Source organism: Natator depressus, chromosome 2, assembly GCF_965152275.1.
Source record: "Natator depressus isolate rNatDep1 chromosome 2, rNatDep2.hap1, whole genome shotgun sequence".
NCBI classification, from domain to species: domain Eukaryota; kingdom Metazoa; phylum Chordata; order Testudines; family Cheloniidae; genus Natator; species Natator depressus.
Genome location: NC_134235.1, coordinates 223,662,479 through 223,689,806, shown reverse-complemented (window position 1 = coordinate 223,689,806; position 27,328 = coordinate 223,662,479). Strand labels below are relative to the sequence as shown.

At 42.9% G+C, this 27,328-nt stretch overlaps 1 protein-coding gene across 2 annotated transcripts in view; it reads left to right on the top strand.

Annotated features, from left to right (window-relative positions):
• RSU1 (Ras suppressor protein 1) overlaps window positions 1–27,328 on the top strand; it is a 184,545-nt gene that overhangs the window by 68,949 nt on the left and 88,268 nt on the right. The window contains exons 7-8 of one of the 2 annotated variants that reach the window (XM_074946014.1): window positions 45–159; window positions 26,279–26,392. In XM_074946014.1, the coding sequence (XP_074802115.1) occupies window positions 45–159; window positions 26,279–26,376 (213 nt within the window). In that variant the 3' untranslated portion in view covers window positions 26,377–26,392. Of the gene's footprint in view, window positions 1–44; window positions 160–26,112; window positions 26,246–26,278; window positions 26,393–27,328 lie in introns of both variants that reach the window. The other variant, XM_074946013.1, reaches the window with a different exon arrangement.

The window sequence follows — 27,328 nt, the reverse complement described above, 5'->3', positions numbered from 1 at the left end:
ATTTTAACTGAACATTGTTCTGACAACTTCATATTTTCTTTTAGCTGAGCCTTAGGGACAATGACCTGATATCACTGCCTAAAGAAATTGGTGAACTCACTCAGCTTAAGGAACTTCATATCCAGGGAAACCGTCTTACTGTGCTGCCCCCAGAACTAGGTAAGATTGTAGATGGTTCTTTGTTGTTTGTGTCATAATCATTATTACTCAAATGTGCTTCCTGTTGATAACCTAAACCATCCGTTGATCTCCAAGAAATAGTCTTTGCTGAGGTTATCATTGCTGCTGCTGTCTGTTTGTTCCCCCAGATACACACACTCACTTTCTCTCTTGTTGGGTTTGTGTGTGTGTGTGTGTTTGGGAGAGGAAGGGCTCGTGTTTGTCATGTTGCACATTTGGCTGCATTACTTGTTCCCATATTATATATGACCTGTGTATTAGTCAGTCAGATTGCGAAATTTGCAGAGCGCATTCTGCTTTCATAATTTCTTTTAAAGACGTATTTTAATTGTCTGGAGCTGGTTGCGTTGAAATCATTGCTATAGTCAGCAAAAAAGAAATTTTGAATTTTCAGTGCTCATATAGAAGTGGCTTTCTTGAGCCTGTTTCTGTAGAAATGGAAGTTTGGTCAACAAAAGTAAGATAAGGCTAAGGTTTTTTGGTTTTGTTTTTGTTTAAGTCTACATTTGGATGTCACCTTTTATTTTTTTGCTGATCTGACAACTTTCCCTCTAAACAATTGAACCAGCAGATGAAATATGGATTTGTGATTTCTGCCATTATCACTAGTAACTTAATTTTCTTTAACCAAAAGGTAATGGTCTTCATTAGAAACTAAACTCTGGGTGTGGGTTGCACATTTGCGTCGCACTAGTGCATTTTGTGTTCTGGGCATTGACTTTAGTGGAGTTGTGCCCGTTTTCGCAAAATCTCCATTTGGGTTAGTGTGTTTTATGATACCCTTTAAATATGTCTTTTGGTATAAATATGCAGCAGGATCAGTTATCGGTTGCTCTCCTTCTGAATTTTGTGTCCTTGTCTCTACCAACTCCTATCCAACTAATTGCTGCTGACACACACACGCGTGCGCACAAACACTCTCTTGTGTGTATACACATTCTCTCGCTCCACACGTGTGTGTGTGTGTGTGTGTGTGTGTGTGTGTGTGTGTAATCTATATAATTAAAAAAATATGGTATTCTAATCTAAATCCACATTTTAGTTTACACGTGTCACTAAGCTTTGTCTTAAAGCCATAGGAAAAGTGTCTGGTCGTCCTCTTCGAGTGCTTGCTCATGTAGATTCCATTCTAGGTGTGCATGCACCCACGTACAGTTCTCAGACTTTTGCCTTAGCGGTATCTGGAGGGTCGGCTGTGGCACCCCCTTGAGTGCCGCACTCATGCGTAGTTATATCGGGCGCCGCTGGCCCTGTACCCTCTCAGTTCCTTCTTACTGCCCATGGTGGTTGGTCAGAGCACCTCTCTCCCTTGCTTTGCAAGTGGTGAGCATTTTCTTTACTCTTCGAACTTCCGGTGATTCAGCTGTAAATAGTTTGTTTTTATTGCAGATTAGTTAGTAAGTAGCTGTTAAGTCCTGTAATTAGTCAGTTAGTGTCCCAACAGGGACTTTGCCCCAGGCAGGGCATGCCCTGGTCTCCGTGCTGACTGTAATGGGCCTATGCCTGTTAGCGGACCCGCATGGTAGCTATCTGAAGTGCCTGGGGGAATTCCACATTAAAGAAAAGTGTTGCATCTGTAAGACCTTTGGTCCCAGGACACAGAAAGGACATGACATTAATTTGAGGGCCCTCCTCCTGGAGGCCGCTCTTCGAACAGCCGGACGCAACACCCAGCACTTCGGCTTCAGTGAGTAGTGCACCCCCGGCACTGGGTTCTACCCGGCACCGATCCCCTTCGCTGGTGCCCAAGAGGGACCCAGCACTGAGCAAGTTGGACCAAGAGGCATAGGGTAAAGAACCCTGCTCAGGCTGCCTGCCCACGCCAGAGCTGCAAAGGGGAATGTCCCCAAGGGGACCTCTGACCCCCCCTAAGGGATCCTCCACCGACTCTGGGGAGCAGTAGGGGACCCAGACTAATGGCACAGTCAACGCCATCTCAGCTTCCAGTGCCCAGAGAGCAAAGGACTCTCCCTCTGCAGCCGGCACCGCATGCAGTGATGGACCTGGCGAAGCCTCCCTATGAGGGCAAGCTAGCTGTGAGGGCTTCCTAGAAGGCGAGTGAGCACCACCGGTCTACGGAACAGAAGCAGAGCCCTTTCTTCCCATGCATCAGTCGAGGTCACCGGTTCAGCCACCACAGATCACTGGTACCGCACTCCCAGTCTCCGCCCTCGTGCCGAGTCTCGCCCAGAGAGAGGTGCAGGTCGCCGTACAGTCGTCACCGGTCATATTTGCTCCAGCAAGCACCATCACAGAGACCTCAGGGATGCTCCCCAACACGGCACTGTTCCCCCTGCTCCCAGCACCGGTCTGACTATTCGAGGCACTGGTCACCCACGGCGACAGTAAGCTACAGGACTCAGGTGTCGATGGTCCTGCTCTGGTCACCATAGGAGGATTTCTTCAGCACGGAGAGGGAGTTCAGCCCCTTGCTGAGACAGCACTGTAACGACTGGGCTCCTGAGGTTGCATCCACCTCAGCGATGCCAACCTGGCAGCAGGGCCAGTGGCCAGCACAATGGAATGCTGGGGGTGTGCTGGTTATGCTGATGCCCCCATCTCACCAATTGTCAGTCGCCGCATCGGACAAGTTCCAATCGGCACTGGGCTTGGCGCATGAAGCGTTGGCGGGCGCTGAGATGGAAGAACAGGTGCCCACCTCGAGGCCCCCTTCCCCTGCAGAGGATGATGCCCTGGGTCATTCTCCTCCTCTCCAGAGAAGGCAGTGGCGGGGCCCTCCCGTGCTAGGCCACCAGACGACTTTAAGGAGCACCAAGCCCTGCTCCAAAGGGTGGAGACTAACTTAGGCCAAGAGGCAGAAGAGACGGCGGAGCAATCAGACACTTCGTTCAATGTGCTCTCTGCATCCACCCCAGCACGTGTCGCGCTCCTGGTGCACGAAGGGGTCCTGAACATTGCCAAAGCCATGTGGCAAACCCCATCCTCCATCCCGCCCATTTCCAAGAAGGCCAAGGAAAAATTGTGTGTGTGTGTGTATTTTTGTCCCTGCCACAGAGTTCGAATACTTATACGCCCACCCCCCCGAGGTCATTGGTTGTGTCAGCAGCCAACGAAAAGGACAAGCAAGGGAATGCTAGTTCCACCCTCAAAAATAAGAAGGCCAAGAGACTGGACCTTTTTCAGGAGCAAAATTTATTCCACAGCCAGTCTCCCGATTCCGAGTCATGAACCACCAGGCTCAACAAGTTTAAGGACTCCATGCCCTAGGAGGTGGCCAAAGAGTTCAGGACCCTTGTTGAGGAGGGTACTGCAGCGGCTCGGTGCTCCCTCCAGATGGCCTGGGATAAGGCTGATTCTGCGGCCAGGGTGGTCATGAGGCGCAGTTCCTGGTTCAGACCTCAGTCCTATCCCAGGAGATGCACTTCTCGATACAAGATCTCCCATTTGGTGGAGTTGGGCTGTTTTTGGAACAGACCGACATGAGGCTGCATGGTCTGAAGGACACTTGGACCACCCTCTGCTCCCCTGAGGATGCATACTCCTCAGTCAGCAAGGAAGCAATTCTGGCTGCCCCCACTGCCAAGGTCTTGTCAGCCATGGCAGGGCTCTACGAGGAGAAGGGTTTTAGTTGCCGCCACCCTTCCTCCTCCTGTTCACCTGCACAACTTGGCCTGGTGAACCACCACTGGGCAAGAAGCACGTGTTTTGGGCTCACACTCAAGAGCGGCACCCCAGTCACCTCCTTGGATCCGCCCCATCTTTTCCTCAATTGTCTCCATCCCTACCCTTTGGCCTGCTCAAGAGTTACCTTGGACCACTGGGAGCTAGAGATTGTCCCAGGGCCACACCCTTCAGTTCTTCCCCTCCCCCCACCTCTCTTCCTGTCCCTCTTCTCACGAGCGACTCCTCGTTCAGGAGGTAGACAACCTCCTACAACTGTGGGAGGTGGAGGAGGTCCCTCAGGAAATGAGGGGGAAAAGTTTCTGCTCCCTCTATTTCCTGATTCCAAAAGTAAGAGGGTCTAAGACCCATTCTGGACCTGAACGACTCAAGAAGTATCTCAAGAAGTTGACGTTTCGCATGGTTTCACTGGCCTCCATCATCCCCTCCTTCCATCCGGGAAACTGGTACATGGATTTGACAGAGGCTTATTTCCATATCTCTATTTTACAAGGACACAGACGGTTCCTCCATTTTATGGTGGGCCAGCACCATTTCCAGTTCACCGTGCTTTCCTTTGGCGTCTCCCCAGCCCCGCGGGTATATACAAAATGTATGGCCCCAGTAGCCACTTACCTGAGGCATCAGGGAGTCCAGGTCTATCCTTATCTTGACGATTGGCTCATCAAAAGCAGATCGCGGAATCAAGTGCAGAGCAGCCTCAATCTGGTGCATTCTACATGTCCTGACCTGGGCCTGTTAGTGAATGAAAAGGAAATCTACCCTCATACCAGGGCAATGGAAAAGCTCATTGGGGTGAGCCTTGATTCCTAGTGGGCCAGGGCATTCCTTCTGGAGGCTTGTTTCCGAGCCATGTCGGACGTAATGTCCCATGTAAGGGGCCAGTGCCTGCACTTGTCTAAGGTTGCTAGGCCACATGGCTGCCTGTATTTTAAGTGGTCCATCACCTCTGGCCGCTGCAGGCATGGTTGGAGTCTGTCTACATCCCCAACAAGCATGACCTGGCCCTGGTAGTCAGGGTACTAGACCACATCCAATCATAACTGGCGTGGTGGTTGGACCCCACATTGGTGTTGCAGGGAGTCCCCTTCGCGCCCCCATCCCTGTCACTAACTCTGGTGTTGGAAGCCTCGGACCTGGTCTGGGGACCCCACCTGGGCAAGTTCAGTACACAAGGGTGCTGGTCAGGGGTTAACCGTTCCCTCCACATAAATGTCAGGAGCTCAGGGTGGTTTGTCTGGCCTGTCAGAGTTTTCAGTCCCAAGTGGTTCAAGTCCTGATGGACATCACCGCCCCAATGTTTCATATCAGGAATTCTCAACCTTTTTCTTTGAGCCCTCCCACCCCCCAATATGCTATAAAAACTCCACAGCCCACCTGTACCACAACTGTTTTTCACATATAAAAGCCAGGGCCGGCATTAGGTGGTAGCAAGCAGGGCAATTGCCCAGGGCCCTACACCACAGAGGGCCCCGCATACCTAAGTTGCTAAGTACCACCCTGAAAACTCTGGGGCTGTATGTCCCAGGCCTGGCATGTAAGCAGTTCAAATCGCAGCAGCCTCAGGGGCCAGGGAGTCAGTCTCGGCAGGACCCACCTCACAAGAAGGCCAAGGGCTACAAGTGCTGCCTAAATCATCCTCCTCCTCCACCCCCTGCTCAGTGAGGATCTACCTGGAATAAGTAAGGGCCAAGTGACAGTTTTGAGGGTGCACCCGAAGGCGACCTGCCAGACTGTTCCCCAGATCCATCTTCCCTGGTTTTTTTTCCAACCGCCTTTTCCTTTTTCTTCCTTGCATGGACCACAATAACCTCAGACCGCTGGGTCCTGAGCACAGTTGTGCAGGGCTTTATCCTCCAATTTCTTTGTCTTGCCCCCCTCATCCCCCACTTCCCTTCCCTGCCCCTCTTCAGGGACCCTTTTCACAAGAGTCTCCTCGTGCAGGAGGTTCAAGCTGGGAGCCGTGGAGGAAGTTCCTCTAGAGTACAGGAACAAGGGGTTTTATTCCTGATACTTTTTAATCCCAAAGGCAGTCTACATCCCATTCTAGACCTGTGAGACCTCAAGAAGTACCTAAAGAAGCTGAAGTTCCGCATGGTCTCCCTGGCCTCTATCATCCCCTCCCTGGATCCGGAAGACTGGTGTGCCTTCCTCGATCTAAAGGACACATACTTCCACATAGTGATCTTCCAAGAGCACAGACGTTTTCTCCGATTCACGGTGGGACCTGGCCACTACCAATTTACGATCCTCCTGTTTGGCCTGGCGACAGCACCAAGGGTGTTTACCAAGTGTATGTTGGTGGTGCCGGGATATCCAGATCTACCCGTACCTCGATGACTGATCAAGGGCAGCTCCAGGTCTCAGGTCCAAAAGGATGTTGTGGTACTGCAAGCCGTGTGCCGCTCCCTGGGCCTACTGGTGAATGACAAAAAGTCTGTTAGTTCCAATGCAAAGGATAGAATTCATCGGAGCAGTGCTCAACTAGACCTGAGCGAGAGCGTTCCTGCCACTAGAAAGGTTTTGGACATTGATGGACCTTCTCACAGAGCTGTCCGCGTTCCCCCTGACTACAGCCAGGTTCTGCCTGTGTCTGCTGGGCCACATGGCAGCTTGCACATACGTTGTCCACCATGCCAGGCTCCGGATGCAGTCCCTGCAACAAAGTCTGACGATGGTCTATTCCCAGTCCGGGGATCACCTGGAAAAGATCATTACCATCCCCCCAGCAATACTCACCTCACTGCAATGGTGGACCGATCGCAAGAAGGTCTTAAAGGGAGTTCCGTTCAACAACCTCCATCACTCCATCTATTTGGTGTCGGATGCCTCGGACCTTGGAAATCTCCAGACCCAAGGTATGTGGTTCCCGGAGGAGATGGCCCTCCACAGAAATGTCAAAGAACTCAGAGCGGTCCGATTGGCATACAGCATCTTCCTACCTCATCTGTCGGGCAAGGTGGTGAGAGTCCTGACGGGCAACACAGCTGCGATGTTCTACCTCAATAGGCAAGGGGAGCATGCTCATCGGCTCTCTGCCAAGAGGCACTCCATCTCTGGAGCTTCTGCATCGACCAGGAGATCCACCTGGAAGCTTGTCATCTCCCTGGCATCAAAAACACGCTAGTGGATCACCTCAGCAGGGTCTTCTCTTCTCACCACGAGTGGTCGCTCCACCGGGAAGTAGCCTGCATGGTCTTCCAGAGGTGGGGAACTCCCCAAGTGAACCTGTTCACCACCAGGCAGAACATGTCATCGGTTTTGTTCTCGGCAAGGACTCCTTCTCTGATGTTGTCATAAATATAAAGGGAAGGGTAACCACCTTTCTGTATACAGTGCTATAAAATCTCTCCTGGCCAGAGGCAAAACCCTTTCACCTGTAAAGGGTTAAGAAGCTACGGTAACCTCGCTGGCACCTGACCCAAAATGACCAATGAGGGGACAAGATACTTTCAAATCTGGAGCGGGGTGGAACAAAGGGTTCTGTCTGTCTGTGTGATGCTTTTGCCGGGAACAGATCAGAAATGTAAGCCTTCCAACTCCTGTTAAGTTAGTAAGTAATCTAGCTAGAAAATGCGTTAGATTTTCTTTTGTTTAATGGCTTGTAAAATAAGCTGTGCTGGAGGGAATGTATATTCCTGTTTTTGTGTCTTTTTGTAACTTAAGGTTTTGCCTAGCGGGATTCTCTGTTTTGAATCTGATTACCCTGTAAGGTATTTACCATCCTGATTTTACAGAGGTGATTCTTTTACCTTTTCTGTCATTAAAATTCTTCTTTTAAGAATGTGATTGAATTTTCATTTTTCTTAAGATCCAAGGGTTTGGGTCTGTGTTCACCTGTACCAGTTGATGAGGATTATTATCAAGCCTTCCCCAGGAAAGGGTGTGTAGGGCTTGAGGGGGGGGGATATTTGGAGGGGAAGACGTCTCCAAGTGGTCTCTTTCCCTGTTCTTTGTTTAAAACGCTTGGTGGTGGCAGCATACTGTTCAAGGCCAAGGCAAAGTTTGTACCTTGGGGAAGTTTTAAACCTAAGCTGGTAAGAATAAGCTTAGGGGGTCTTTCATGCAGGTCCCCACATCTGTACCCTAGAGTTCAGAGTGAGGAAGGAACCTTGACAGATGCCTTCCTTCTGTCGTGGTTGGGGAGGCTGATGTATGCATTCCCTCCAGTCCCACTCATCGCCAAGGTCCTGGCAAAGATCAAGAGAGACAGGGTGCTGGTTATCATGATTGCCCCAGTGTGGCCTCACCAGCATTGGTTTGGCACATTCATGAACTTGTTAACAGCCCTTCCTTGGCCCCTGCCCAATCAACCAAACATTCTGTCACAGGACTCTGGTCGGCTCTTACACCCCAACCTTGCGTCCCTCCACCTCTCGGCGTGGGTGCTGTGTGGCTGAACCTGGAGGAGCGGACCTGTTCGGAGGAGGTCCAACAGGTCCTCCTGGAAAGTAGGACACCCTCAACTAGACTGATTTACCTGGTCAAGTGGACAAGGTTTTCCCACTGGGTGTCCGAGCGCAGTATATCTCCCTTGTGCTCTTCCCTATAGGCTGTCCTGGACTACCTGCTCCATTTGAGGAACCGGGGCCTGGCACGCTCTTCCCTTAGAGTGCATCTTGTGGCCATCTCTGCTTTTCATCTGCCGATCCTAGGACAGGCTGTGTTCTTCCATGACATGACTGTCAGATTCTTGAGAGGGCTCGAGAGACTCTTCCCACAGGTATGGGCTCCTGTCCCACAGTGGGATCTTAACTTGGTCCTCTCCAGGCTCATAGGCCTTCCCTTTGAGCCACTGGGCTCCTGCTCCCTTTTCTACTTGTCATGGAAGGTTGCATTCCTGGTGGCGGTGACTTCGGCGAGACGAGTCTGAGATTAGAGCCTTGACCTCAGAACCACCTTACATGGTGTACAAAAACAAGGTTCAACTGAGGCTCTACTCGGCCTTCCTGTCGAAGGTGGTGTCTACCTTCCATGTGAACCAGGACATCTTCCTCCCAGTGCTCTGTCCCAAACCGCACAAGACCAGCAAAAAGAGGCGTCTTTATGTGCTGGACGTCTGAAGGGCCTTGCCTTTTTACTTACACTATACCAAGTAAATCAACTCAGCTCCTCATCGCTGCAGAGGATACGATGAAGGGCCTTCCGGTGTCCTTGCAGAGAATTTCCAATTGGATCACCTTGTGCATAAAGACCTGTTACGAACTGGTGGGGGTTCCACTGCCATCGATTGTCAGAGCCCACTCAACTAGAGCTCAGTCATCTTCGACAGCCTTCCTGCCATACATCCCTATCCAGGACATCTGTAGAGCCACAACATGGTCCTCTGTCCACACGTTCATGGCTCATTATGCCATCACTCAGCAGGCCAGGGACGACACTGGGTTTGGCAGAGCTGTTTTGCAATTTACACGTCCGTGAACTCCTACCCACCTCCAAGGGTACTGCTTTGGAGTCCCCTAATATGGAATGGACATGAGCAAGCACTCGAAGAAGAAAAGACAGTTACCTTTTTCCGTAACTGGTGTTCTTCGAGATGTGTTGCTCACATCCATTCTGTGACCACCTTCCTTCTCCACTGTCAGTTTCTGGCAAGAAGGAACTGCGGGTGGGGGGAGCCAGCAGCGCCCCTTATACCGTGCCATGTGAGTGCTACTCCAGAGGGCACCAGAACCGGTCCCCTACAGATACTGCCAAGGGGAAATGTTCTGGCATTGGTGCATGTGGCGACCACACACACCTAATATGGAATGGACATGAGTAACACATCTCAAAGAACAACAGTTATGAAAGGTAGGTAATCATTTTTTTCTTTTGGTGTGGAGGGAATGGGTTTGTTTGGATTTTGTTTAGTCACCATGTCTCTGTCTTTATCAGTGTAGCAACTAGTACGCTGACAACTCTTTTTGTCTCACCACTGATGGATGAAAGCTGTTCTTCTGCTTCCTTAATTTTAGGTGTTTGTTTTAAAATATCATGACACTGGTATACTTTAGCCTTTTTTCAAAGCTATGTTCAATATCATTCATTTAAAAGACGCCATTTATATAAATGTAATGTTCTATAGCTTTCTTATTTTAGAGTCCTGGAATTCTCCAGAAAGTGGAAGATGTGTCTTGTAATGAGTCTATCTAGTTTCTGTGACTAACTAAGGGGTCTAAACATACTGTTGCCACAGAAGTGTAATAGCAAATTAATATTACGTAATTTTACCATAAATATGTATGTCAAGGGAAACACGGGTACAAAGTTCTTCTTGAAATTTATCCAGGGATGACCTGCCAAATACACAATATCTGAAACATTTGTTTAAAACATGTTTTTAGTTCCTGTTTGTCTGCATCATAAAATACGGACATAGCTTGGTGTAAAAGAGGTGGTGGTGCTGCTGATCACGTCAGAACTACTGCTTATTAGACAACCTTTTTCTTTAATACATGCATTACGAAGTATAACTTTTATGAATCTTCCAGTATTTCATGTTATGTTCTTATACTGGATTCTCGCTTACGATATAATGAAATAGCCCATTTCTGTTAGATTATGTGCCATGCATAATGTCAGAAATATATTAAATATTTAAAGAATATCAGACTTTTAGGTTAATTTCTGAAAAGTCACATCTCGGAATCTAGATTTGTAATTTAGGCTTTCTGTAAGCACATTTACTATGAGAAAAGGATTATGCTTTCTGTATATATTCACTGGTTAAAATAATGAAGCATGGTGGTAGCCCTGTAATGTATTAGCATCTTTTGTCCTCCTTTTCCCTGTTTTTCCTTCCACACTGCCTCTTTACTCTCACTGATGGCATAATGTCTCAAATTAGATTGTAAACTTCTCATTGCAGAGGCCAGTCTTATTTGTTCTGGTCAGTACTTTTAGTGCTATGTTCAGTCTAGTGGATAGAGCACAAGACGGAGACTCAGGAAATCTAGGCTCTGTTTCTGGCTCTGCCACTGGCTTGCTGGGTAACCTGGGGCAAGTCACTCTACCTCCCTCTGCCTCTGTTTCTCCTTCTATAAAGTGGGAATGATAATACTGACCACCTTGGTAAGGTGTTATGTAAGAGGTAGATATTATGAAATACTTCACCATTTATTGTAATAACTTACTTAGCATCTTTCAGCCAACTTCTGGCTTCTTAAACTCATAAACAAAATCATATAGTAAAGAGAAGTGTGCAAACCGCTTTGTGCTGTATGTATTGAACAAATGGCTTTTTAACCAGCAGATGTTTGCATGAAATGGCAGTGGTGCTGTTTGATTAAAAAAAAACCTTCTTTCTCTTTCTTTCTCTTTTTTCTCTTTCTCTTTCTTTTTCTTTCTTTTTCTTTTTTCTCTTTCTTTTTTTCTTTTTCTCTTTCTCTCTCTCTCTGAATTTCAGGTGGAGAAGGCATTTGACTTATAAGGGTTAGTGGTCTGGGGCCTTGCAGAAAAACGAGTCTTTAGAGACTCAGATGTTAATGAATGGGCACAGTATAAATACTAGAAGAGGACAGAATCTATTTAAATGATGAGAGGGAGAGGGGGCTTGGTGAATTGGGATAAGGTGCTCATTCATATGGGGGAAGTGTGGAAGAAGGCATGAACAAATGAGTGGGTGAAGGAAAGGACGGGGCAACAGGCTAGGAATCACTGTTGAAGTGAAGGGAGTAAAACGTTGACTTGGAAGAGAGAATTGTCAACAAATTCACCTTTTCAGAATATCAATAAAGATTCCATCCAGTATTGCTGAGTATGGCATTATTCAATGTGTTAGTCAGTGAAGAGTCGAACCAGCCTGTGTTTGTATTTAGCAGGGACTACCTGTCATTTAATGTAAGAAAGAAACAAGGAAAGAACAAATATATTCTTGTCCAAGAGGGAACAAAAACGCACCTCATACCGTGCATTGGTTCTCTTGATTAGGAGGCTTGTCTGTAAATACAGTATGTGTGACTGATGAATGCAGGAAATGGCTGGGGGTGGATGGGTGGAATTCATAGCTTGTTTTTATCATTTGTCTCTCCAAACCCAGTTCATGAGGAATGGTGGTGGGCAGTCATATATAAACTTTAAAGAGGTGTTGGCATTTTTTCCTAGCATTTAAAAGGTTATATGCGGCAGTGTGAGACAAATAAATCATGATTCACTGCAACAACAGAGTTGCAGTCAGTTATATAAATTGCCAAGGAAGCACTAAATCTGTCACTTTGTGTATTCTGACCATTTAACAATTGGAATGATGCTTGGAAAGAAAGCTGAATAGAAACCAGGACCCAAAGCAAAGTGGCAGATGCAATTAGTAAGATCAATGGTTGGTGTTTTGAAGTTTGTTGTTTGGTCATCTCAGTGGACCACTATAAGTGTGATGCTATGTAAAAGATTACAGTAAGGGGGGAGAAGGATACCAAGCAAAAGACTAGGTGTAGCACAAAATCATTGATAAAGCTGCAGTCATTTGTGACTGAAGAATGAGAATACGTGGTTTGACCAGTTCCACAACTTCACTGAAAATGTAACCTGTCGTTTTAGTTTCACTTGTTTCAGACCTAGCAAATATCATAATTTAAAAAAAATTAAAAATCTTACCCTAATGATATCCTCTTGTTAATCTGAAGCCTCCACAATTGGTTTGCTTACAAGCATGGGAGAAACAATGGATTTTCTACATGAGCACGTTTAATTAAGTTATCAACTTTTTCCAATCTGGGAATCAAAAACAGTTAGATTTTAGAAATGGCATTGAGTGTTGTATTAACCTATCAAATCATTTCCCCATACCAAGGAAAATACCAGGCTTGTGATTATGAACTTTAATTCATATTTGCAAATCTGGGCATTTCTTTTCCAATTAAAGTCTTTTCAACAGCTCTGTTCGTGAAGCTGGCCCTTTTTTTAACCTTTATTGGGATGTAGCGTTCATGTAGCTAAATATGCTATCCTGTAATAAGTATCTTTTTCCCCTTACAGTGCAGGAAAACTGAAAAATCCTCAAAGTAATGCTCCCATCACTTCTAAATTTTAAATAGCTAAATTTATTTTCTTTGAGTAAAGGATCAAAGTTCAGGATTTAGCACAAGGAATCTTTTTGAAAATCATCTATTCCAGTGTGTATCTGCCATATGAAAGAACTTTAAAGAGCCCCTTGTCTGAAATCTGTAATTTAAAATTGTGTGCAAAATAGTGTAGTTACAGTTCTGTATGTACATGGAGCTTTTCACATGCACACAGAGATTCATTAAGCAAATGCCCATGCAGATATAAGTGCTCAGTGTTTCAGACACACCTTTTGGCTTCATTCCTTTCAAAATTTACCCCCTAAAGTCAATAATTTAGACAATTCCTAGAACTAATCTTTCTCTCATAGAATCATAGAATATCAGGGTTGGAAGGGACCTCAGGAGATCTAGTCCAACCACCTGCTCAAAGCAGGACCAATCCCCAACTAAATCATACATACATTGCTACAGTCTTGCTACACATACATTTTGTGATCATTTGGTGGTTAAGTTAGAATATATCCACAGTTGAGCATAAAGAATAATATACCCAGAACTCTATATGTACTTGTGTTCAGGTCTCACTCATCATAATGTCAGGTAGCAAATTTCCTTTAGATTTCATAAAATAAGCAGAGGTAGGCCTGGTTAACACTTGGATAGGAGGTCTCCATGGGAAACCAGTGTGCTCCAGTGGTGATTCAGAAGACAATATTTATCCCTGTGAATACACACTATGCTAATGCCTCAGCATGGTGTCGAATATTTTTATCCAAACAAAATGAAGGCAAAAATTGTATAGATCTCTAAATGGGGACAGGAGTGGTATGGAGTGTTAAACTGTAGAATGTCAGGAGCTATTCCATATCAGTCATGTGGCCACTATCTCACACTCTTGTTTATCCACAAGAGTGTCATCAGTGGATGAGTGGGAGTTGGGAGGAAAGAAAATGGGCATTCTACCAAGGTTGAAGCCCAGAGAAGGGATTGTTGCAGAAATGTTTCAGTCCTTGCTTTATACATCTTGGTAGAGCTGGCCAAAAAGACGTGAGAAATGTTATGATTTAAAACAAACAAATTGAAAGCAAAAAAAAAAAAAATTCCTTTAAATTTTGAAATTTAAAAAACTTTGGTCAGCTCTATGCATTAATTTAATTTAAATACTGCTATTTTTTTCTCTTCAGAAAAGCAAACTAAACAAAACAAGTTTCCCTTTTTAAAAACGGAACTCAAACTCCTCAGCTATCTGTATAAAAGCATCACTACATCCCCACCAGCATCACAGCACTGTTCTGCTCAGGAGTACTACACTTGTGCCAACACAGTCACTTGGTACTAGTGAGAAGCCCGGGTATCTTGGGAACATTGGGATACCAGCTTCTAAGTCATTACTTTGGAGTGGCCGTTTGGTAAACTAACATTTAAAAAGTCACCCTATAGGTGTGCCCTGGATTTGGAGTTAAGGTGTAGATGGGGGGACAGCATGAAAAGCTTCACTGAACTTCATAATGATGTCCCTGACTTGTGGATAAATGACAATTTATCTTTCTAGGCCCTCAACCTGATACTTATTAGTTAAAATATAATAGAAAAATTGATTTAATGGTTTGGACCGGAATGAGTGTTAATTTTGAGAACATTTTTAGACATGTTTGAGTAATACAGTTGTTGCTTGATAAGAAATGTTGGCATGTGTTTCATTTCAAGGCAAGTGTAGTAGCTGAGACAATGTTGAACACTTATTTTGAAATTGATTAGCTTTCAAGCTGATAGTGTCCCTTCAATGGGAGAATGCTGTGCAGGAGTCTCAGGTAACTGGGAATCCTGTAGGGTGGGGTGGTAGTTTTAGATGTTGGTAAAATATGTAAGCCATTTCAAGGTAAATTGGATTGCTGATCCTGTAAGTCAATAATATTGGATGTTTTGTTAAAACTTCTTGATATTAAACTCCTTTGACATTGCATTAATTCATTTTCTTCCAAGAAAAGATGCTCACCACAATGGGCCTGTGACACAACATTCTTCTTTGATTCTTGCTGATGTCATGGATGCATTTTGCAAGGCCATCCATTTACTAGATGGGATCCCAATAAGCCACTAAACGTGTAAAAATGTCAATCTGTACTGAATAAGATATTGAAATGCACAACAAAATGTTGCTAAGACAGTTAAAATCTTCCAGCACAGTATTTGACCATTCAGAGAGATCACTGAAACTATTTTGTACATCTGCATTCGATAAAAAATCTGTTTCACTTACACCATGAATGGCAGGTAACAGAATTTACCAAGACTTCAGTTTTCTTTAGATTGCTTTAAAAAGAAAAAAAATTCAGATTAATCTCTTGGATTCTTGTCAGAATGCTGTTTCTTCTCCAATTCCCCTTATCTACCCACACAGTGGCATCAGCATGGTTGCCTTGGTACCTGCTCCTGAAGGATGTGTGCGGTGGAGTTTGGCTGTTTAAATAGCATGATTTGTCATCTAAAAGTACAAGTAATTAGCACGATGTTTGTCTAGTGCTACCTTGTGTACTACATTGAAGTTCTCATTTTATGGCTTTTATCTATGAATGCTAATAAGTTTACTGTTTCTCGAAATATTCCTCTAAGGTCGGATTTGTTATATATATCTGGTAGTAGAAATTGACTAGGGTTCTCCCCTTTATCTTGTAAGCATAACTAACAGAATTGGAGTCACCAATTTTCCAGTGACTTGAAGTACAGAACCCTGAGTTTGTCTAATTGGCTCAGTTACATTTTTCTCCTGTGCTTATTGCCTGAAATTTTGTATACTGGAGAAGTTCAGCTCGTTTTATGCATTCTGTTTTTTCCAAGGCTCATATTCAATCTTGACACATTTTTCAGTCAAGTTCCCTAATGCCTGACTTTCCATTATGCTTTGGTATCATTATTTTAGCTGACCTTTATTATGATGTTTGAATTTCATATAAATATTTGAAAGAGGATTAAATTCACTGTGTTTTTAACACCTGTGAAAAGTTCAGGTGGAGCAGCACTGGAGACTCAAGTCTTCTTTCCACAGAACTGAAACAACACTAGCAAGAGTACCAGTTTGCTGCACATCACTTCAGGATACAAGGGTTGACATTGCAGTCTATTGACGTGCAAATTCCTTCATTGGTCTTTTTGGCCCAGTTTTTCCACAGACAGAGTAGGTTACAAGTGTTACAAGTGCAGGTAGAATAGTTATAGGCTAGATTTAAGCAGAATAAACTTAGAGCTCAGTCTGTTTAGCTTATCAAAAAGAAGATTGAGAGGTGACTTGATCACAGTATATAAGTAAAAAGAAAAGGAGTACTTGTGGCACCTTAGAGGCTAACAAATTTATTTGAGCATAAGCTTCCGTGAGCTACAGCTCACTTCATCGGATGCATTCCACTGAATGCATCCGATGAAGTGAGCTGTAGCTCACGGAAGCTTATGCTCAAACAAATTTGTTAGCCTCTAAGGTGCCACAAGTACTCCTTTTCTTTTTGCGAATACAGACGAACACGGCTGCTACTCTGAAACCTGTCGTTATGCAAGGCAGTATATAAGTACTTTCACAGGGAGAAAATGCCAGGTAGTAAAGGTCTCTTTAATTTAACAGAGGGGCCAGAACAAAAAACATTGGTTGGAAGCTAAAACCAGACCAATTCAAATTAGAAATTAGGCACATATTTTTAACAGGGAGGGAAATGGTGGATGTCTTCAGATCCAGACTGGATTATTTTTCTGTTAGATATGCTTCATCCAAACACAAGTTATTGCGCTCAATACAGCGGTAACTGGGTGAAATTGAATGACTTGTGATATACAGGGTGACAAACTAGATGATCTTCTGGGGTTAATCTGTGAACCTATTAATTAGTTCTGGGTTCTCAAACTGTGGGTCAGGACCCCAAAGTGGGTTGCAACCCTATTTTAATGGAGTTGCCAAGGCTGGTGTTGGCTCTGGGCCCCAGCAAGTCTCAAGCCCAAGCCCCATTGCCCAGGGTAGAAGCCCTTGGGCTTCAGCTTTTTTCCCCCCCAACCGCGCCGTGGGCAGCGGGCCTCAGGCGAGCTCAGTCTTCAGTCCTGGAGTCGTGTAACTTTTGTTGTCAGAACAGAGTCACAATGCAATGAAGTTTGAGAACCGCTGAATTAGTTCACTGAAACCATTCTCTCATTTAAGCCTGGAAAGTTGTCAAAATGCCTATACAATTTCGTAAACTTTTTGCTTGTGTTGCTCTAGAATCATAGAATTATAGAATATCAGGGTTGGAAGGGACCTCAGGAGGTCATCTAGTCCAACCCCCTGCTCAAAGCAGGACCAATCCCCAACTAAATCATCCCAGCCAGGGCTTTGTCAAGCCTGACCTTAAAAATATCTAAGAAGGAGATTCCACGACCTCCCTAGGTAACGCATTCCAGTGTTTCACCACCCTCCTAGTGAAAGTTTTTCCTAATATCCAACCTAAACCTCCCCCACTGTAACTTGAGACCATTTCTCCTTGTTCTGTCATCAGCTACCACTGAGAACAGTCTAGATCCACTGTAGTTGGTGGCAACTGGAAAATGCAGTTTAGTTTCAGGCGTCAGAATCTGAATATCAGATCATTTAGACCTCTCTTTCCCAAGTATGTCTTCCAGTCTTGCTGTCCTGAGTAGGGCCTCAAGAACCTGCCCTCCATAATCAACTCCTCTTCTAAACGTCCTGCCTTTTTGCAGGAGAAGAGGCAGATAGGTGTGCCTTCTCTTCCCTTTTTCCCACAGCTAGCAATGTGAAGTGTTTGGTTTGTCAGGGATGTGATTTCTGTGTTTTGTTTTTTTGTTTTTTTTAAATTTGAACCATTTTCCATAAACACATTTGTTTTCCTTATTTCAGGTCAGTTTGAGGAAATTTCAGGCTAAGCAAAAATTATGCCCACTCCTACTCCAAAATGTTGGTGAATCCAAATGATAGTTACTACTTCTGCAGTAAAAGATCTTTGGAGCAAAATAACAAAAGCATAACAATACTATGTAGTCTCGCCACATCTGATCTTTTGGGGGTGCTTCAGTCTAACTTCATTTTTAGTAGGTGGTATTTTCTTTTAATAATTAGAAGTTCATTAACGAGTAATGTAAATTTTAGACATTTGTCATGGAGTTATAGGTTTGTGTATCATATTGAATATTTTGATTTTTATCTAATGCCAGAAAAGACTGAGTCACACACAGTTTATGTAGAATGAATCTTTCTATGGTGCTGTCTTATTACTTCTTTATAATAACCTTTCTCCATCTCTTCTGTTACTAAAGCTTCAAAACGGGAGAGCTTCAAATCAGAGATGCTTTTACCCTTCATAGAGCAACATATAAATGTAAATTACTAATCCACAGCCTGCAAATGTTCAGGCTTGCTTAAAAATTAGACTTGCTTGATAAAACTTTCTGAAATACAAACTAGTTGTTGCATTCCATTTAAACAAATCATATTATTCACGATTAATTATCTCAGTACCTATTTTATGACATAGTATTCATGATACTTCTTCCACCCTGCACTTATGCCAGTTCCTCTCTTGCTATTGAAAGAAAAGAACATGGCACTGAAGTAATAAAAATTATAAATCCTAGAGCGTAAAGCAAAGCTAAAACAAACAAAGATATACATTTTTACATATATCCGAAGTTTAGGTTTTGTGTAGTAGGTTGATCCCTTACTTAGCCTTTAATAAAATTGGATTCAGGGGTATTTATATCTAAATAAAAAAATAATTTCATTCCTCACATTTTTGTGTGTGTGTGTGTCCTCGGAGTTGTAATGGAAAAGAACATTTAGATTTCAGTCCTAATGCCACCTGTAAGAAAAATTTGCACGATAACACATAAGGACTAATTTTGAGGACAGTAGAGTAGCATATTGCGGAAAAGGGGGGAAAGAGTGGTGAGGGGAGGGAGCAAACAGAAAAAAGTTAGTGAGATTGTGCTATAGAGCCAAAAATTATCCCTGGTATAACTCCATTGTTCTTAATGGTGCTTCACTAGGGATAATTTTAGCCCATTAAGCAGAATTGTTGAGCTGGCATTTCAGTCAGGATACATTTCTAGGCTGAATGCCAGCTTTCACTTCTAAAATGTCACAATTGTTTAATTACTTTAATACAGCTATTATTTTTAAAGTAGTACAAATGCTCCTTAGAGTTTGTGGAGTAGGAAGTGCGTGCTGCTCTTGTTCTTCATCTTGTTTGTATTGAAAGTGCCTGGAAGTTCCAATCATGACTTGGGGCTCCACTGTACTAGGCACTGTACAAACACAGAACAGAAAGAGTCCTTGCCCTGAGGAGTTTACTCTAAGGTAAAAGACAACTGCTGGATATAACCAACAGAAGGAGCACAAGAAAGCAATGAGACAATACTGATCAGCATGACAGTTAGCAATCACATTGTCTTCTGCTTTATTTTCTGAAATCAAGATTTGATTGTGTAGTAATTCATTCTGTTTTGGTGAGATTTTGCAGATACTTGAGCAGTCTGTGAATGTTCACCCAATGTCAATTTATGCCATCAGAATTAAGGAAAAAGAAAAATATTACCTAATACATTTAAGGGTGGTTAACGGTATGAATGTAAATGGTGACAGATGATCCGTTGAGTCATTGCAGTGTTTTGTTTTTGTTTTGTCACAAAATAAACTTTGAATATTTAAACAAGTCCATTTACTGTAGCTTCAGATGGCACTTAATAAGCCAGAGGATTGTATAGCTCTGTGGGGGATGTTCAGGGTAGCAGAATATGCTAGGCATACCAGTAAGCTATTTTGGAGTTTTGCTCAAGGTAAAAGCTCAAGCCCCCTGCTCAAGCCAAACTTTGTGGCTCCAGTTCATATTTAGGTACCATAAATGCCCTCTACCCTACTGAGGGTTCAAGGCGTGACCTGATCAATTTAGGCACCTCCACCCTTTTCCTTCCAAGGGCTTGGGACATAAGGCACATACCCTTACCCACAGGGCTCAGGGCTGTACGGGTCTGCGGAACCTTTTCCCAATGAAAGAGCTGTACACAGCTGTGTTCTAAACATCTATTTATTAGCACACACAGAATACATATGCCAAGCAAATCTATTACGTTCACTCCCAGTATACAGGCAGACTTTACCCAGTGGCCAGTCAAGATCCACTGATTTGGGGTTTCCTGGCAATGCCTCTGCACATCACGGTCATGCAGAGGGATAAGAGTTTTAGCTGCTTGATGTTGAACTGCAGTCTGGAGATGGTTCCCAAGGAGCACTGTTTTTCATTTACATTACAGAAATAAAACTAGCTACCCCCTTTAACTCTACTAAACCTATCACATTATCCAATACCTGATAAGTAACAAAATTTAACCAGTCATGTGCTGGTACCCATGTTTCCTTCTCCCTGCTCAAGTCCTCTTTACATTTAATCTCTAATACCCAAATTGTAACTTATTTATGACCTTGTTTGTGCAGATAGTCAGCATGAATTCCCTGATCAAAGCTTATCTTATCTATATTACCATTTGTTGGGTCTTTCTGTATCCTTCTTAAAACTTTCCAGTGCCCAGGGTGTGTCTACTTCACAACCCTTGGTATTATAACACTTTTTAGGGGCATTCCTAAAGTGGAGATGCCTTAGCACCCAAGGCTGGTCAACACTCTAGTTTAGTATGGGGGTGAGGTAAGTCCCAGACCTACACAAAGGCCACTTATTGTAAGTTTATGCCACAAAGTGTATTCCTCTTAGCAAGGAAGGTTCCTTTTGCTGATCCTGCATGCGGTCTAATAAAGCAGCTGCCTATTTCATCTTCAGCTCCACTCTTTTCCCTCCCTGACTTTGCTGAGCCTGAATTTTCACCCTCCCTCCTCCTGTCATCCTCGTGGATTTGAGCCCCATAGCCCTGAAACACTGACTCTGAGGTCCCCAGCCCTAAAAGATGGTGGAGGAGGAGGAGCAGAAGCAGAGGAAGGGGACCCTTCTCCTTCTCAGAGTTCAGGGGTGGCATCTGGAGCTCTGTCTATTGGCACTGTCATGCTGCTTAGATTTGTGCTGGCCTGATAGCCGAGCAGCAGTGGTAATCGTTGATCCTTTAAAATAATTGAAGTTACTTTTGATTTACACCATTGTAAGTAAGATCAGAATCAGGGGCCTGATTCTCCTCAAATCTTGTGTAGTATTTTACACCTCTGTAAAGGGACGTCAAATGTCACTGTCCTTATTTGATACCATTTTACATCCACTTTGCACTCGTTTTAAAAAGCTGTAAATGGCAAATGGAGAATCAGGCCTCATGCTTTTCCTGGTTGGCAGCAAAGTGAATTGGGCTGTAAAATAGGGTAGTTAAGTATAGTTTAGCAAAAAAAAAATTTGTGTTCAGATGTCATAATTTGAAAAGCATTTGAGGGGGAAGTCCAACGGTGGCATTACTGTATTTTAGAAACAGATTTGACCTCACTGTCCCCTCAGACTAGATGTACGTGAGTGCGTGTCTATACTTAAAACACTGCAGCTGTGCCACTGTGTCACTTCAGTGTAGACCATACCTACACCGAAGGGTCGGCTTCTCCCATCAGTGTAGGTAATCCACCTCCCCAAGAGGCGGTAGCTAGGTCGACAGAAGAATTCTTCCGTTGACCAACGCCGGACTACGCTAGGTGTTAGGTTGATATAAATATCTCTCAGGAGTATGGATTTTTCACACACCTCAGAAACAGCTATATTGAAGTAAATTCCTAGTGTAGACTAGGCCCAAGTGTGACATCATTAACTCCAGTTAATTCTGATTTGCACTCATAACTGAGAGGAGAATCACAGGCCCGTTGTATTACACCATAATACCAGTGTATTAGGAATACAAAATTTTCTTTGATAAAGTATAGGTATTTTTAAATGGATTGAGGTAGTTGGAAAGAACAAAACAAAAATAAGTGCAATCTCCAACACACTTACATTTTATGATTCATTCTTCAGCGCTGGATTTTTACCAGAGGCAATTTTGTGTTTAACTTGCTAAAAATATCAGAGGGATTTGGTGTAATCTTCTTAGTATAGCAGTATCAAAACTTCCTAAAGTCTTTGGGATAGTATGTACAGTACGGTTTGAAAATGCACATAAACAACTGCCATGACCCTTCTCCCCTGCCTGTGCCCCCTGTCCGGGGGGGGCGGCATAAGAGCTGCTGAGTCAACACTAACACTTGAGGAATCCTCCCTTAGGTAGGGGGAATGTTCAGGGGACCAAATCTCCCAGCTTTCCAGCTGCTTTGCGCTGCTAGAGCAGGGCCCAGAGTCAGGGCCATTCTTTCTAGTCATTTTCAGTGTCGCTTTTGAACCCTACTTGGTACATACCCTTGCCCTGGGAAGTAAGATGTCACAATGAATGTTCGCAAAAAGAAAAGGAGTACTTGTGGCACCTTAGAGACTAACCAATTTATTTGAGCATGAGCTTTCGTGAGCTACAGCTCACTTCATCGGATTCATACTGTGGAAAGTACAGAAGATCTTTTTATACACACAAACCATGAAAAAATGGGTGTTTACCATTTTTTCATGGTTTGTGTGTATAAAAAGATCTTCTGTACTTTCCACAGTATGAATCCGATGAAGTGAGCTGTAGCTCACGAAAGCTCATGCTCAAATAAATTGGTTAGTCTCTAAGGTGCCACAAGTACTCCTTTTCTTTTTGTGAATACAGACTAACACGGCTGTTACTCTGAAACCTGTCACAATGAATTTTGTAGCTGTGAACATAACCTGTATAAAAATATTTATGGCTGCAACATTGTCCATGTGCGTATTTGTAGGCTGGGCAGAATTTGATTTTTGTTTTTTATACTTTTGACAGATATTGATCCTTTTTAAGCATATTTTAGATTTTGTATCTATTTTAAACTTTCTCTGTTGTGGGAAATTGTGCAGGGGGGTGGTGCTAGACATTTATTTAAGAACAATAGACATTGAGATTCAAAAAGTAAAGCTTTATAAATCATTAAAACACAAATTGTCAACTTCCATGTCAAAATATACGAAGTAAATATCCTTAAATTGACAAATAGTACATGTTTTTACTATTCATTCGCTAGTCCATTTGTAACCAACCTAATTCAGAAGTCTAAATCACTGGAATGCCTTATTTTGCCTATCTATAAATTTCAGTTGCTGTCTTTGGAAATACTGTTTTGGTCAGTTTGTGTGTGTCTGTGGTGAAATAGACATTTTCCAAATGTACTGATTAAAAAAAAAAAATCTAATCCTTCCAAGGCTACCTATATGATATGTTTGTAAGAGTGACTTTTGTAGTGCTACCAGAAGTCCAATTTTGCATCAGTAAAACTGCTTCTTCCTTGCTAATTTGTATGCCCTTTTTGGTGAAAGTGTTCTCTGCATTGCCTTCATTCCTTCCACCTCGATTTCAGAAAGGGAGGATGGACTGGGATGGATCTAGTCAAACCCCCTGTGTCTGCTTGTGCTTCATGTGCTAGCTGTGGCTCCCCTCCTTATCTGGCGGCTGTATTGTTTTGGGGTAGGGATTGTAATGTTCAGTGCCCCATCCTTTCTCCTCCCCTCACAGACAGACACCTTGACTCACTCACTGTCTTTGGGAACACCTGGTCTCTTGCTGTTCAATGCCCTGAGCATGGGAGGGTTACTAGTTCCCATTCGACAGCAGCATAGTTGGTTCCTGGATCCTTTTCATAGAAAATCTGTGATGTTTGAACTCCCACTGCCCCTGCCCAGCAGTAGCTGCCCTGTTTCTGCCAGAAGTGAACCCAAGGGAAACTCCTTCTCCTCAGCTGTCATAGTAAGGGGTGGAATTTATTCCTGGTTTGGAGCTATAGACTTGTGAGCTTACTAAATCTCCCAAATAAGTTTGTGCCCAACCTCTATAACGTGAAATAACTAGATGTGGCTTATCCTTCCCGCCCCCAAGTGAGAGGAAGAAGAAAATTGAGTGATGCCCTTTTAACATATGCGTCAAAAGTTAATTTTGTTTAGGAAACCTCCTTTTTCTATAAGACCTCTTTGGTTTCAGGAGAATTTCATTCCTTTGAATTGATTACATGTAAATTATCTGTATGGTATTAATCTGCAGCGGGAACACAACAGTGAGGAGGTGAGAGTTTCAGGCAGAATTCCCCTAGTTATTTAGTGTGGACAGTAATTTACTGAACCAACTCAGGATTGGAGTGCTCAGCTAAGGACCTTTCTGGTGAGATTTTTGGAAATGTATGGTCCATTTCCATAAGCAAAATCGCATTTGCCCTATAATGGAGCCAAATTTATCTTCCTGAATTTAACTGTTTATAAAAGTTGTACACAGAGTGATCATTTTATTTTGATATACTGCTTACAAAACTATAATTGTAAGTGAGCACTTACTGTGTTGATGGCTTTGGAGAGAAATGTATATGGTTCTTTTGCAGGTGGTAAAATGGGAAAATCCAATTTGCAATTGCAGAATAAGCTTCTGAGTGATGTATGATCTTCATAGTAGCATTGGTCAGAGGGTTACTGGTAATCACAGTGCTGGCTTGCTTCCCTCATGGCCTATGCCTTAAAACTGAATAGTGAACAGTGTGAATCTGTGGCTTTGAGCCAGCCAGCGTAGATTCTATCTTATTAGGTCCTCTTTGTCACAGTGCTTAATCCTGCTGCCTGATCCTTGTTAGAACACATATGCTGCCGAGTCCTCTAATAAAGGAGATGGGTGTGAGGCTCCTCACTAGAAGCACTGAAGCATAAGGCAGTTAGGGCAATTGCTGTCTGACTGACAGAGGCGTGAAATGCTTCCTGCATGTTGTTACTTAAAAACAGAACGGACCTCAGACAGCTGACAGATGATCTTTGCTGCGGTAATTGTAACTTGTTGATAGGCCAATATGAGACAAGTGTCATCTTTTCGCAGAGTATAATGGTCTAGCTTTACTCTAATTATGATAACCCTTTTTCACAGAGAGAGCTGTATTAAGGATTAAATATAATGCAGAGAATGGTGAGGTTTTAACTGAGCCAGCCAAGAGACCGCTTGCAGATGCTATTACATCCATACGTACGCATTCACTCTATACGTACGAATGGCATCAATTTGAAAAATAAGCACATATTTACTCCATATAGAGGTAACAGCTTGGTTAGGCTTGCCTTCCAGACATGATGCTTTAATTTTAAGCTACATAGTTTGATTAGATTAAAAATGCTATTTTTATTTTCCCACTTCATCTACAACAGTTTTTTACTTTCTCACAGCTGTTACTATATTCCCTGATCATGACATCCATAATGTTACAAAATGTTGTTACAATTTTAAATATATGTGTGAACAGTTAATTTAGAGAATACAGATAATTATTTGTATAGCTAGGACAATGACTCTGTATAAAACTGGAGTATAGCATGATGTCTCCTAATCATGAGGAATTTCAGTTGGGAGTGTACTTCTCTACCTTTCTGGAGGGAGAATTTAGGAAGAGAAAAATCAATGACACTTCCAATAAATCTCTCAAGTCTTGTTGAAATAATAGCTATAGTGGCAGGTTATAGGTATGAATTTCTGTATTCTGGACTGATAGCTATAACCAACATAAGCTGTAGGCTGTTGCAGAAGCTAAACATTTGGTATTTTATTACCTGCAAAATAAACACCAACTGGGGATTTTTCATTAGACTTGGGCTTGTGGAAGTGATATTGGAAGTAAACTGCAACATTGGGCCGTACCTATGGAAAAAAGTGATGCCATTGTTCATTCCTGCTAAGCAATGTGATCAAGAATACTACTGTGGAGTTGTCCTTCAAGGTCAAGGTTATTTTTAATGGTATAAATTAGCAGGTCTTTTTATGCCCCCAAATAGCTAGTGTCATCTAAAAAAGTAAGTACTAAATTGGGAATCGGGAAGCGTCAAGTTCTAATCTCACACCTGTTGTAGTAGTGGTAGTGCTAAATGAGTGAAACGTATCTCGCGTGCAGGCGGCCAGCTCAGAGCCTGTGCATCAAGTCCCATTTTTAAGACTTATTTTGATGAATAAATGTGAAGAAATATAGTAGGATTAAATTTAAAATTCATTGGGCCAAATTCTTCCTGGCTGTGAGTAGTGCAACACCAATGAAGTAAACAGGGTGGAGTTTGGCTCTACTTCCATATTACATAGTATGGCAGGAGCTAACATGCCACCTCTTCCTCATATTAAGCCTGAAAATATTGGCACTTGCTTTGACTGGGTAGTCAGACTCTTTCAAAGAATGAAAATAATTGTATACAGTGATTAATTTGTTTAGGATAAGATTTCCTTTTCACATGCCCTTTTGTTTAATCCCTTTCAGGTAATTTGGATTTGACTGGTCAAAAGCAAGTCTTCAAAGCAGAGAATAATCCCTGGGTTACCCCTATAGCAGATCAGTTCCAGCTGGGAGTGTCTCATGTTTTTGAATATATTCGTTCAGAAACATATAAGTAGTAAGTATTGATCTTTATTGTATTATGTTACAGCTTTTTCTGTGGAGCATTTAACAAAGTCTTTGCAGCTTGATTGTGCACCAAGCATGGAAACCAAGAAAATAGAAAACTTTTGCAATGTTACTTACTGAATAATCTCCTGTTAAGGTAAGTGCATGGAAAAAATGTGTATAATCAATAATGGTTTTTAGCACAGTTTCGAAACCTACACAATAACTTGATATTAATTAAAAATATACAACTTTATACACATTTTACTGTAAATTGCTGAATTTTTATTCAGAAAATTGATCCACAAGAAAGCAAACAGGTGTGGCTTAGCCATATTAGGAAAATACATTACCCATATGACACTGTCCCTGCTTTTGGTGTTCAGTTTATAAACTTCACTGGGGAAACATGGGAGGCTTACAAGATCAGGGCTTGGCAAGTCATGGTAGGAGTAATACTTTTAGGGATGTGCAGGAGCGGTTTACAAATTGAAACAGGTATTTGGTTGCAATAAAGGGAGAATTCAGAGAAACAATGATATTAGAAGTGTGTAGATATTAAACTGCTCCTGCACTGGTATGAAACCCTTCTTAATGTAACCAAAATATATAACAGCAAAATATATGCACATGCAAATAAACAGAAAAAATGTTTCTTTACACTTTGAGTGTATAAATGATTGATTTTTGGACCATGTGTTGAAAATATTGGCTATACTTTTGTTAAACATCTGCAATAATGAGATTGTGCCCCGGACTCATGGGGCGGGTGGGGGGGGGAGAGAGAGAGAGATTGTGATTTATTCTGGTTTACCCTCACCCCCACCCTCGCCAACCTGTTTCCTTTAGATATGACCTGCTGCAGACACATTTTTCCACTTGCATTTGATTTTGTGTGGTGTAATTTGTAAGAGGTGGCACAGTCAGGTTAACAGGTCAAGTGACATTTTATATCCTAAAGCAAACTAACTATGAATGTAAAAGATGTCAAACTAATTTCCGCCTGATGAGATTTTCATCTTTTCTGTCTAATCGTAGGCTTTTGCTTCTCCTCCTCCAACCCTTTTTTCCTTTCACAGCATATTTCAAGGTA